The sequence below is a fragment of the Pituophis catenifer genome, unplaced genomic scaffold, assembly GCF_029215685.1.
Source record: "Pituophis catenifer annectens isolate HBS135680 unplaced genomic scaffold, rPitCat1.0.hap2 SCAF_7, whole genome shotgun sequence".
Lineage (NCBI taxonomy): Eukaryota > Metazoa > Chordata > Lepidosauria > Squamata > Colubridae > Pituophis > Pituophis catenifer.
The window spans coordinates 60,923,607-60,935,707 of NW_027256887.1; the positions used below are offsets into that span (position 1 = coordinate 60,923,607).

The following is a 12,101-nucleotide window of genomic DNA, read 5'->3' on the forward strand; positions in this document are numbered from 1 at the left end:
CTACCACCACCATCACCACCCCACAAAACACAACATGAATTATGCAATTTTGCTTGAAAGAGATACCCAAGCCCTAAAAATCTGGCTGGATTCCCCATTTCATTTTAAAGTTATTTTTCCCAAGACCCTGCCCTTTTCATACTTAGCACTTTCTGGAAGTCCTAAGCTCTCTGTAAAAAAAATAAATAAATCATTCTATATATCTGTACATATATATTTGTATATGCAGAGGGCTAAATAGCTGCATCCAGCCAGCTAGTTATTTGGTTGGAGTGTCTTCTTCACCCTCTTAACTTTGTCCCACTGTCATCTTTGCAGAGGTAGTGGCACCCTGCAAATGTGGGATGTTCTCATATTGCTATCACTCTCTCAAGTCTCTGAGGTATGGTACAAAAGTCTTGTTTTCCACACATACACACAAGCGGACACACATACACACGTGCACACATACAGACATACATATTTATATTTTGTGTGGTTGCTTTTTTCCCTTTCCACAGTCCTCTCATTGGGAACTGCTGTTAGGAAGTGGCAACCAGAACAAGCCTCTTTCACATTTCATCCTTCCTCCCAGCTGCAGGGAGACTCATCTATGTCTCTTGCTGACTCTGGTCCCCAGCTGCAACTCAGAAGGAACTGGGGGGCTGTGGTCTGGAGTCCCAATTTTGTCTAAGCCCTCTGGTACATCACCCTCTCTCGGAGAAGGGCTGTTCTTGCAGAAGTCTGTCACCCAAGATGGCATGGATAAAAAACCCCTTGGGTCAACTGAGTAGAACTGCTTGGCTTCATTTGCTGCAGAACTCCGTGAAGAAGAGGTGGCATGGAGACTGCTGGTGCTGTTGCACTTCTTCACAAGTGCCAGAGCTTGAGATGGAGGAGGTGGTGAAAAGAGAGAAGTCAGAGAGAAACTGCTGAGGGTCTCTGACTGCTCACTGCTGTTGCCTCCTCCCCTTAGGCTGCTCCCTATCCCTTCTTCATCAGAAGGGTCCATGGAATCATGATAAGTACAACCTGGGCTAGTGCTTCCTCCACTGCTGTGGCTCCGCTGGTGCCTCCTGATGTTCTGGAGAGTGAAGATGCCACGGCCCCTTATGCTTTGCCTTCGGGAGGCAGGGGAAAGCGGGACCACCAAAGCTTTTTGGGTGGCTGCTGGCACTGGGCATAATACAACCGGGAGATCTAGGGTGCACTGGGGTGAGTCACTAAGGTTTAAACTGTCTTCCAGTGTGGTCTGCAAGCTGCCTTCTGAGCTATTGCTCCTGCCATCGTCAAGGGAAGTGTCACTCTCTGTGGTCTGCAAGGCCAAGAAATAACAAACAAACAAAGTCAGTCTTCATATTCAGACAAGGAGGAAGGCATCAATTGCAACGTTATACATCAACTAACAAAAGTTTGCCACTTTCATCTGGCAGCACTAACCAGTTAGTATGAGGACACAGTTCTGATTCTTAGCTGTCTTAACTGTCAGTCAACAATATCAGCTGAGAACAATAGTGTATTAACATCATTGCAAGGAACCTGGTTGACTAAAACATTTCATTGGTGTCTCTTCTCACACCCAATATTAGCCATAAATAGACTGATCTTCCATCAATCTGTCTTAAAAAGACATTTCAGATATAAGGTCCGCTCACACTCTCACTGTAGGTTTATTTAATAGCCAGGCCTCTTGGTTATTAGAATACATAGGTTTAATTAGAAGGCTCCCAATGTTATATGGGACTCATCCATATAACTCAGCCGCCTTGAGTCTTCGGAGAAAGGCGGCATACAAGTTGAACAAATAAAATCCATTTTTTAACCTGGATTGCATAATTTGGTATGCATCTGAAATTTGTTTTAAATGGAGAACACAAAGTTTATCAATTTTTTCTCCTGAAGCACTTTCCTCATGTCTATGTGTGGTTCAACCCTGGTGGACATAGGGGAGACAAAGTCATTATGGGAACACTTACCTGGTGAATAAGTGAGGAGTTTACATTTGGAGATTGCAGTGAGGCCCAGGAAGCTTGCAGAGAGATTTTAGGAAGCTTCTCTGGACAAGATACTTTCTCTTGACTTGACAGTTTAGCAGAAACATCTGGGAGAAAAAACTCAGTTTCAACTGGCAACAGAGAATGGGGTCCAGAAAACAAGAGGGATTTGGTCAAATCAGGAGAAAGACATAAAAGAGAAGAAATTAAGTTTCCACTTTCAAGTTTTCTTATCGGGCAGAAATCTAAAAAGTCAATTTAAGTTATGTTCAATGGGAAAATCAAACTACTTGCAATCATGCATCATGCATCTTGTTCCCTTACAACTCCAGCCTCTTTCTTTGGTAGCTGTTTAGGAAGCACTAATTCATTTTGCTCTTGGTTGGCACATCTAACATGTTGGCTAACATGTTTCCTGTTCCTTGGATAATTTTCCAAGGAAATTTTCCACAGTCAATAATTTGAGCATGGTCTATAGTATTAGACAAATCAGCACTTGCCAGTCAAGCAGCATGAGGGATTTTGGCAATGTTTCAGGCTTTTCTTCACATACATCAGGGTTGCACTTTGAAATCTCTTTGGTTTTAAAATGTAAAGTACTTCTAGCTACCTTTTCATGAGGCTTAAAAGTTGTTCTAGTCATTATGTCTCACAATAACTTAATTCATAGGATTATTATAAGAGGCAGGAGCTATCTATGCTGCCCTCATGATTTTTGAAAAACAATGGAAAAATAAACAAATTAACACTAGAATGATCAGAAGGGTGAGTTTAGGCACTGAGTTAAGAGAACCCTTAAAACACAGATGAACATATGGGAAAGAAAACATTATGATACTTCAAACGTACAAAATTACGAAGTTAATACTTGCCTTTTACAATACAGTTTCCTTGACTACAGATAACATATGAAACATATTGCAGAGTTTCTAACTCTGTGTCTTTCAGATATGTCTCCTAGTTACTGTCCGTGATGAAAATATTGGACACATTTGGAATAATATACCCAATTGAAAAAGGCTGAGGTATTGTGTTAAATGATATCTGTATACAGTACCATTTTCTATTCCTAGATCAGTGAGTGAAAAAAAAAACCTTTGGAAAACATCAATTTATTCATAACTATATTGTTTATAACTGATGCATTTTTTCATGCCTATAGCTGAATACATCCCATTGACATGAAAGAGCTCTTTAAAAAAGTAACTATCTCTGTTGGGTACCATATTAGTTCAGGTCAACTATGTGGCATTGCCTACCTTCATTGGTCTCATTATTTCGCCAAGACTGAGCTCGACTGAAAGGGATTTTTTCCATTTCATACTGGTAGCTTTCTGGAGGCAGAGAAGATCCTGTATTTGTTAAAGGGAAGAGACATTCTTCCACGTTTGTATTCCTTGTAGAATTAGGGCTGTCTTCACCATCCTAGTCAGAATAAAGATATTTGTCTCATGAAGCTTCATAAAAAGGAAACAAAATTATTTAAATAAGAGGAAACTTTGCAAGTTTGAAAAAATGTGCTCAGGTATCTATCTGATACATTGTCAGAGGGCATTAAATTCCGATTGGCATTTAATCATGATATGAATGTGCCCTGTCAAATTCTTTATTTTGTTCCCTCTCCATAGTATTATTTTCATTTTAGCCATTCTGTGGCAGTACAATCAGATGACTATCCAGAACCTCTTGAACACTTCAATCTTGCACAAGTATGTTTACTGGGGTTTTTGGTACTCTGTCATTCCCCCCACCCCCCACTTTTGGGAAAAAGAAGCAGGCAGAGAAGGTAACTCTATAGGTAGCTTTTTATGGCCTGCTAAACAACTGATTGTTTGGCTCTAGGAACAGCCTAAGAAAGCCAGAAAGATTGTCCCATTTTACTGAGCTTCCATGTCATTCCACAGATCAGTTATCTGATGCGATTCAGGATTGGCAAGTGGATTCCCAAGAGAATTGTAAAACAGAAATGCCAACAGAGAATGTAATCAATTGCTTTTTTAACATGCCAAAACAGAATCTATAGAAGAGGAGAGGGATCAGCAGTTAGAACATAAACTTTTATGTTATGCAGCTTTAGTTTTCAGCTAGCTCATGGAGGATTGATAACACTAACTGAGCTGTGGGGAAAGATGCTAGATGCGTATCAAAGCTTTATTAGAGCTCTTGATTGAGGTAATTTGCTTTATACATTTCAGCAATTGACTTCCCTTATTGAAAAAGTTCTGGTGGAAAATGAAAATGTTCCATATGTACATATGGACTTCATGTTTCATGAAGGAATCTGTATCAGGAATAATATGATGAAACAAGTAGGATGTAACATGCACCTCTTGTTATGACCCTATATGAGCTTAGGCAATGCAGTTTCCTTCACTAGTATGGTCTTAAGTATTAAGTTTTAATACTCTCTTGAAAGCTCTAAAACTTTATAGTTTTAAGATTCCAATTTTTGCACACTTGTGTGAAATGGACCCATTTTATGCAGCCATCAATGTCATTCCAATAAAACAAAGTAAATAAAAAGTGTGGCCCCAGTGATCAAAAATGTGATACACTTGATATACAGCATAGTAAATTAATTCAGAACATTTAAGAAAAAGTCCCATAGAATTTTGTCATCCATCCATCCACCTACCACCCACCACTCCCTGAAAAAAATGGATTCTTTCAAAGGAAGGTAGTCCCTATATATAAATAATTTACCTTTTCCTTAGGGCTTGGCTGGTCAATGTTGGAACTATCTCCATCATCTCCTAGCAGGATAGAAGACTTATCAGAATTGAGCGATAAGGCCTCCATTTCAGCCAGCTGGATCTATAGTAAGGGGGATGGGTGGATTTTAGGAAAGAAGCTGTCAAACACTCTTAACCGTCACATTGCTTTAGAAAAGAGATTGAAGACAAGGAAGAAGGTCATACTTGACATACTTTACAGAGCCTTAACTCAATTTTACATATCATGAAAGATTTTTAGGGTGAGATGAGGATAAACAAAAATAAAATACACTTTTCTATGATGGACCATGTCATCTGAAGAATTCTCCATTTCATCTTCTGTGGAAGGAAAATAGAAAGTCTTTCAATCTCACCAGGAGTGGTTCCATAATATATAATGTAAATTCAGTATAACTGAGTCTACATTAAGAGACTGAGAAATCTCTGAGAAGAATTCCTAGAAGATAGTCTGGGGATCATTGAGAAAAGAACTGCCTTGTCTTGGAAAGCAGTGTTTATTTCCATCAACAGGCAGTTTATGGCTATGATGAAGCCTTCATTTCAACAGTAGTAATCATGCAATTCATATGAAAATCATGTAGCTGTATGTCTTTATTATTTTTCACTTACTTTTTACCTCTTGAGCTTAATTTCAACTCACTAATTTACTAGTTAGTACTACTTACTAACACAAATTATTTATTTCCAACTTACTGAAAAAAGAAATAATTCTATTTCTTGTTATTATTCAACTTCTGTTTTCATTTTCTTTTTAAACAAAATTCTACATTATGATATTATGATATTCCTTATTTTCATATCTCTCACTCAAACTGCTGGGTTTTAATTTGCTTTCTACAACAAATAATCCCCCAACACTATCTCTCCATCTTCTTTAAGTATCATCATCCTTGATGAAAGGATGAAGGGATTCTCCCCCTTTCATTTTATTATCTTCTCTTTTATTTTTCATTTTACCCATCTTACTATTCTTCACTTTAAAAGTACTTTTTCCATTTAATGGCAGTCTCTAAGGAACTTTTGAACCTATTTTGGTATTGGCTCTTTCTTGGTTATTATTTTATCTCTATCATTATGACCTAATTTGAGAGATCCTTCAATAAAGTTCTGCTTTCCTGTATTTGTGCAGAATATTTTGCTGATGTAAACAGTGGCAAAAAGTGATATGGAGAGCTGATGGCTTTGGACAGGATCTGTAACAGAATTAGTGGCAATGCCAAATATTAGGACTCCTTCAGACGACAGTTCATTTGGAATTAATGGAAGATATGACTGAAGTAGATTTCCAAAATGGTAATCCACTATCATGATGTAATCTGTCACAAGGTTATAATGATGGCAATCTTCACAGCACTAAAGCCACGGTATTTCCACGGAGGCTATCTGCTGAATTACTACTGTTTAGATCACTGTGAACACAATCCAGTGCCTAGTCATGTCAGCTTAAATGCTTTCAAGATCAACAGGATTTATGCATGCTTCTTAGTGTGCTGGATTGTGTCCAAGGATGCCTAATATTGAAGTTTTTACCAAACACAGCCACCACTAATCATCTACACATTTAAAAAAGAAAAGAAAGCCAGCATCACATCACATCAAAACACAACACAACTACCAGCCACAATATCTGTACATATTATATAAACACAAACTTTGTATGAATGACACCTCTAACTAATTTAGTAAACTATCATATGCCTAACTGAACTTCACATGAAAACATGCTTAATTGTTCCAGGAGTGATTTAGATACAACAAAAAAGCTGTAAGATTATTATTAATAGCCATCTCCAATTACAAATGGTCGATCACTTGATTAATGTTGCATTGTTACTTTGTAAGACATGAACTTCTTTTCTATTGAATGCCAGGACAAAAAGAACACCCTAATAAAGAATAAAATAAAATATCAAGCTCAAATCTACAAGCCTCCATTATATATTAATAGAGCTTGTGAAGACAATTAGCCATTTTGTATACCTCCAGTATGAAGGCTAAATAAATTATTTAAAAAGTTTTCTGACACCAATATTAAAATTAGAATAATACCAAGGACAATAAAAGATTATTTCAGTGAGATATATTTGAACACTATAGACTGCCTAGACTACAGGATACTTAAATGTGTTAAAATATATTAAAAACCTAATTTCTGCAGAACTAAATTCATAGTTTCTTCTGTGATCAAGCTGTTTTACCTCTGTATCTTGTTTCAGATGAAAAGTTAATAGAATTAAACTAATTTATTTTCTTCTCAACTTATGTTTAAATGTATGTGAATAAATTGAGCATTTTGGAAATCAAGATCTGTGTACCAGCTGTGAGCAACTGATATTAAGAAGTGAGTTTCTGAAGCAAAATGTAGTTAGAAATGTTGTAACTTGTTTCTAAATATGTTCTTAAAATCAAGATTAAATTTGGTTTGGTTTTTTCCTTCAATTATTAACACAAGTATATTACAAGACAGGAAATTGAGTTGTATAGTTTGCTAACCCTGGTAGATTTTGGTTTAAAATTCTGAGTGATTTTTTTTTTCCTATAATTGTTACACAGATTCAGATTTACTATCATTACAAATATTTTGTGATATATAACCACTGAGTCCTTCTCACAAGGCAGCAATGCAGCTACAAATATTGACTGATTGAAAATATATATGGACCAAAACATGAAAAATGTTAAATAACATAAAGAGGTGGGTTTTTTTTTTTTAAAAGGAAATTTATCAATTAAACCTGAAAGATGCTCATGTTTTAGCAAATTAAAAAATCAAAATGCTCACTGCTTGGACATAAATTACTTAACAAATCCCATTGTAATGACATAATCTGAGTTATTTCAAAAAGGGTTGCATGGATGAACACCAGCTAAATATATCCTTGATCACTATCCTCTGTAAATGGTTTACAGCCATTATATTATCCTACTTATTGTTTGACAATGCCTACAGAAAAGTGATTGAAAACAACGTACTGCAGGGAATGAACCATTTTGCTTGTAGGCTTTACAGATGTGAGGGAGTCTAACCCATCTAGAAGTTTCTCAAAAATGAAACTGGAAGAATGTAACAGTAAAGCTATATTGTTGCCAAGAAAACTATATGGATTTAGCTAAAATATTTCAATAGGCTTGAGTGACAGATGATAAAACTTGCACATCAGAAGGCCCTCTTCCAGTTACTGGGAAAGAATGTCAAACTTTCACCGTGTATGATGAACATGGATGGACCAGATCCAAAAGGAAATTTGGTTACAGTTATTGAAGATGGATTTTTTGTTTAGAAGGACTCATCATTAGAACCTGGGATGTGAGATGTATGCACACAACAAAAGTGAAATGATTGAAGTGGAAATAAAGTGTACTAAACAGGATACTGTATTTTAGGTTCAGTTGAATTTTGGTGAATCAAATTAAATGGTTATTTCTATTCAGGGCATGAGACTATACTAACAATGAGCAGCAAAAAAAGGATATCACAATATATGGGTTTGCTACACTTTGAGACAGGATAATATCTATTAGAACTAGTGGATATGCAGTGAACATCAATGTTATACAAATGTATGCACCTGCTATACATATGATGGTGAAACATACTGAGGGATTCTGTAACAAATTGTAAGCAACACTAAATCCAACATCAAAAGATGACTCAGTATTACTAATTGATGACTGGAATGCAAAAGTTGGAGAATCAAAGAAATCTGGATTTATAGAAAGTTTGGACTGCATAAACCCAATAATGAAAGAGATAGGTAAATCAAGTTTTGTGGAGAGAATTATTTGTTTACTGCCAATTCCTGCTTCACATCCTCTCTTTTATAGTTAATTCACATCAAAGGAAACAGAAAAGGGGGAAATGAAATCCAGTTTGTCAGAATACTTCCAGGTACAGTCTGTGGCACATATCTTGAAAAGATTTAACAATATATGGGTTAAATTTACAGAATTTTTTAAAAAAAACCCTAGGTGTAAGATTGGTCAAAATGTAAGATCAATGTGAAGACAGATTTAACATGAGTAACTTAAGTCAAAGAAAACAGAGAATGTATGGAAAGACATAAGAGACACATGAATATTTAATAAGAAAAAACATTATTTTGGCTAATGAAATGTCTGCAAGAAAACAATCAAGCTCAGAAAGCATCAAGGACCCCTCATAGGAAAAAAAAAGGTCAAAAGGTCAATCAGCTTTCCATACAAATGATTATTAATGTTGAATATTAATAAGGGAGTGAAGCCGAAGTATGAAGGCTTCACTCAGGTCCGCCATTCCGGCAGGAAAAATAGTTAGATTTCATTGGTTGAACCCTCTGACAGCTCCCTATAAAAGGGCAAGCTGTCAGAATAAAGAGCTGTTGTTTTGTTGGAGAATCAGTGTCCTGCCTCTTCTATCGCCCTATCTAACAAATAAACCAAATAACAATACAACAAAAACAGCAATAAAATTTTTTGAAAGTAAAATAAAGGATACAAAGAATAAAGGATAACGTTTGTAAACATGAAGAATAGAATAGAATAGAATAGAAGAGAAAGAAGAGAAGAGAAGAGAAGAGAAGAGAAGAGAAGAGAAGAGAAGAGAAGAGAATTTTTTTATTGGCCAAGTGTGATTGGACACACAAGGAATTTGTCTTGGTGCATATGCTCTCAGTGTATATAAAAGAAAAGATATGTTCATCAAGAATCATAAGGTACAACACTTAATGATAGTCATAGGGTACAAATAAGCAAACAGGAAACAATATCAATATAAATCATAAGGATACAAGTAACAAAATTACAGTCATACAGTCATAAGGAAAGGAGATGGGTGGTGAGAACAATGAGAAGATTAATAGTAGTGCAGACTTAGTAAATAGTTTGATAGTGTTGAGAGAATTGTTTAGCAGAGTGATGGCATTCGGGAAGGATGTACAACCAAATACAGAGTCAAATAAGAAATGACAGGGAATCAAAAATGTCAACATAGAAAAGAAATAGTAAGAAAATGATAATTAGGAGTTTAAAAAGGCCAAAAAAAAAAAAAAATCATGAAAATCTACAGTTTAGGTAGGACTTCTCAAGATTAATCCTGGAAGAATGAAGGCAAATAAGGTTAAAGGAAGATTGACAGATGCACATTGAAATATTTTCTAAAAAGGCATTATAGGAGAGAAAATTTGCAGAAAGAGGATATATACCGAAACTGACTCTGCTGGAAAGTAAGTTACAAAAGATGAAGAGACAAGTGCTAACAGTGCTACATCAACAAATATACAATAAGCCTATGAGGCTTAGATCTGTGTATATACTGATCTGAAAGAAGAATGATGCAAGAAGTGTGTCAATTACTTAATGCACTAATTCCTTGTGTAAGCAATATCTTCTTATGTTCTTATAAACAGAATCAAACATGGAGGATAAATGTGAAATGGATAGGCAGGTTTCAGGCAAGGCAGAAAGATAAGAGATCTTAATATAAGACAGATAATGGGGTGAACAAGAGGAAGTCTTACCTTTGATTTATTGATTATAGCAAGGCCTTATGTAGATTATGCCTGGATATATGTTTATTAAAAGTAAAGATGGGCAGTGTGCTAAAGAATTAAGGAGTTTAGTTGAAGGGAACAATACATTTAGACAAGTTCATGAAAGCTAAGTACATTTATATGATCAGAATATATTATAAGAGCAGAATAATTAAATCAATTATATTTCCAGCAGCATTGTATAGTTTGAAACTGGGTTACACAAAACAGATGCTTTTGGACAGTGGATCTGGAGATAGTAACTGAGAGTTTCAATCCATCCTGGATCTAATCAAGACTGACTGTTTCCTTGAGGTGATGTTCAAATCATCATTTGCATGTGATAGGAGTGGATGATGATCTAGAAATAACTGTATTTGTCAAGTAGACAAGGGAAGACAATGGAAAAGATGGAAGAACAGGCTCAAAGACTTTAGAGGAATATTACTGAAAGAACTACAAGGTAGATAAGCTAAAACAGCCATGCAGTTGCCAGGAATCCAGCCCCATATAGAAGCACCTGTCATATTTATAATTTATAAATGCATTATGTATGAGTCATTTATAATGCATTTGGCATGTTTAAGAGATATTTCTTATACTTTTCTTACATGTTAGGATGCAAATTGTTACAGAAAGGGCATTGATCGAATGTGGGCTAGAGTCTCACATTCTATCAAAGCCAGCAGCCCAGGTTTGACACAAGAGTGCCAGGCGATGGGATGAGCTCCCATCCTAGCTACAACTCCTGTCAACCTAGCAGTTTGAAAGCAACCAAGTGAGAGTGGATAAAAAGTAGGTACCACTTGAGCTCTGGCTCAATGGCCTTGAAATGGAGATGAGCACCGCCCCTATAGACAGCAACGATTAGCAGAATAAAATCTACAGGGACCCCTTACCTTTCCAGTATGATGGCAGGTAAGCTAAAAAATGGGCCAATGAGATGCAATGCAAATGGACAGATATGTTGCTGGCATGAAGTGTTTCTTGGATTAAATACTTTTTATCTTGGCAAGGTTTTTTTTGACAGTATAGTAATTTAAATTAAGTTTGGACTATATCAGTTAATAAAAGAGTTTCAGCACACTGATACTTCAGGAAAGACTGAGATGCTGAATTATTTTACAAGACTTGGATGGTAGTTTTGAAGGTCATTCCAGCTGCACTTGTGCATGTGTAACCACTTTGCTGGTGATTCCAATGGAAGTGTTGTCTATACCGGCAAACCATTGAGACAGCCATGAAAGTCTTTCAAAGGAAGTGGCTTTCTTAATGTAATGCTTTGCTCACTTAACATGCATTATGAAGCCATAAAGGAAGGAATTGTAGTGGGAGATGGGAAAAAATATGACTTGTATACTTTCAATTGAATAAACATGATAACCTCAGATATTGCCAGCCTCTATGATACTTAGACCAAGATATAAAATTCCTTAGCTTTACTATCAGCCAAGTATCAAGTAATGAGATTCTTGACCTGTGAACATTCAACTGGACTTCTCTGCCCTCTGAAATCTATGCAACTAAAACATTCACATTAATTGCAAAGAATTGACAATGAATGATTTTATTAGCTAAGATATGCAAAAATTCAGACTACCTAAACTATAGTTCCTTACAACCATCACTGAATAAGAAATCTCTTTACGTCCATTTCCTATATCTTTCGCTAGCAATTTAATTAAAATTAAAGGTTCAAAACTAAGACAAAATAAAATGGTAGCCAGCATTTTAAAAACTTAAAGTCATTTTACCTTGAACTATACTGTGCTAAAGTACTTCTTAGATACCAGAAAACAGAGTTCCACTTAAAACTAAGCATATCATTTAAAAATACTCTCCAAACCTTGAAAACCATGGAACAATGCACTTTGTTCCTTTTACAA

General features: G+C 35.9%; 1 protein-coding gene across 1 annotated transcript in view; it reads right to left on the reverse strand.

The window, feature by feature from the left end:
• Positions 1 to 586: 586 nt before the first annotated feature.
• CACNA1I (calcium voltage-gated channel subunit alpha1 I) overlaps positions 587 to 12,101 on the reverse strand; it is a 359,066-nt gene continuing 347,551 nt past the window's right edge. The window contains 5 exon segments of the mRNA XM_070947665.1: positions 587 to 1,294; positions 1,956 to 2,104; positions 3,233 to 3,398; positions 4,677 to 4,787; positions 7,682 to 7,762. Coding sequence (XP_070803766.1) covers positions 587 to 1,294; positions 1,956 to 2,104; positions 3,233 to 3,398; positions 4,677 to 4,787; positions 7,682 to 7,762 — 1,215 coding nt within the window.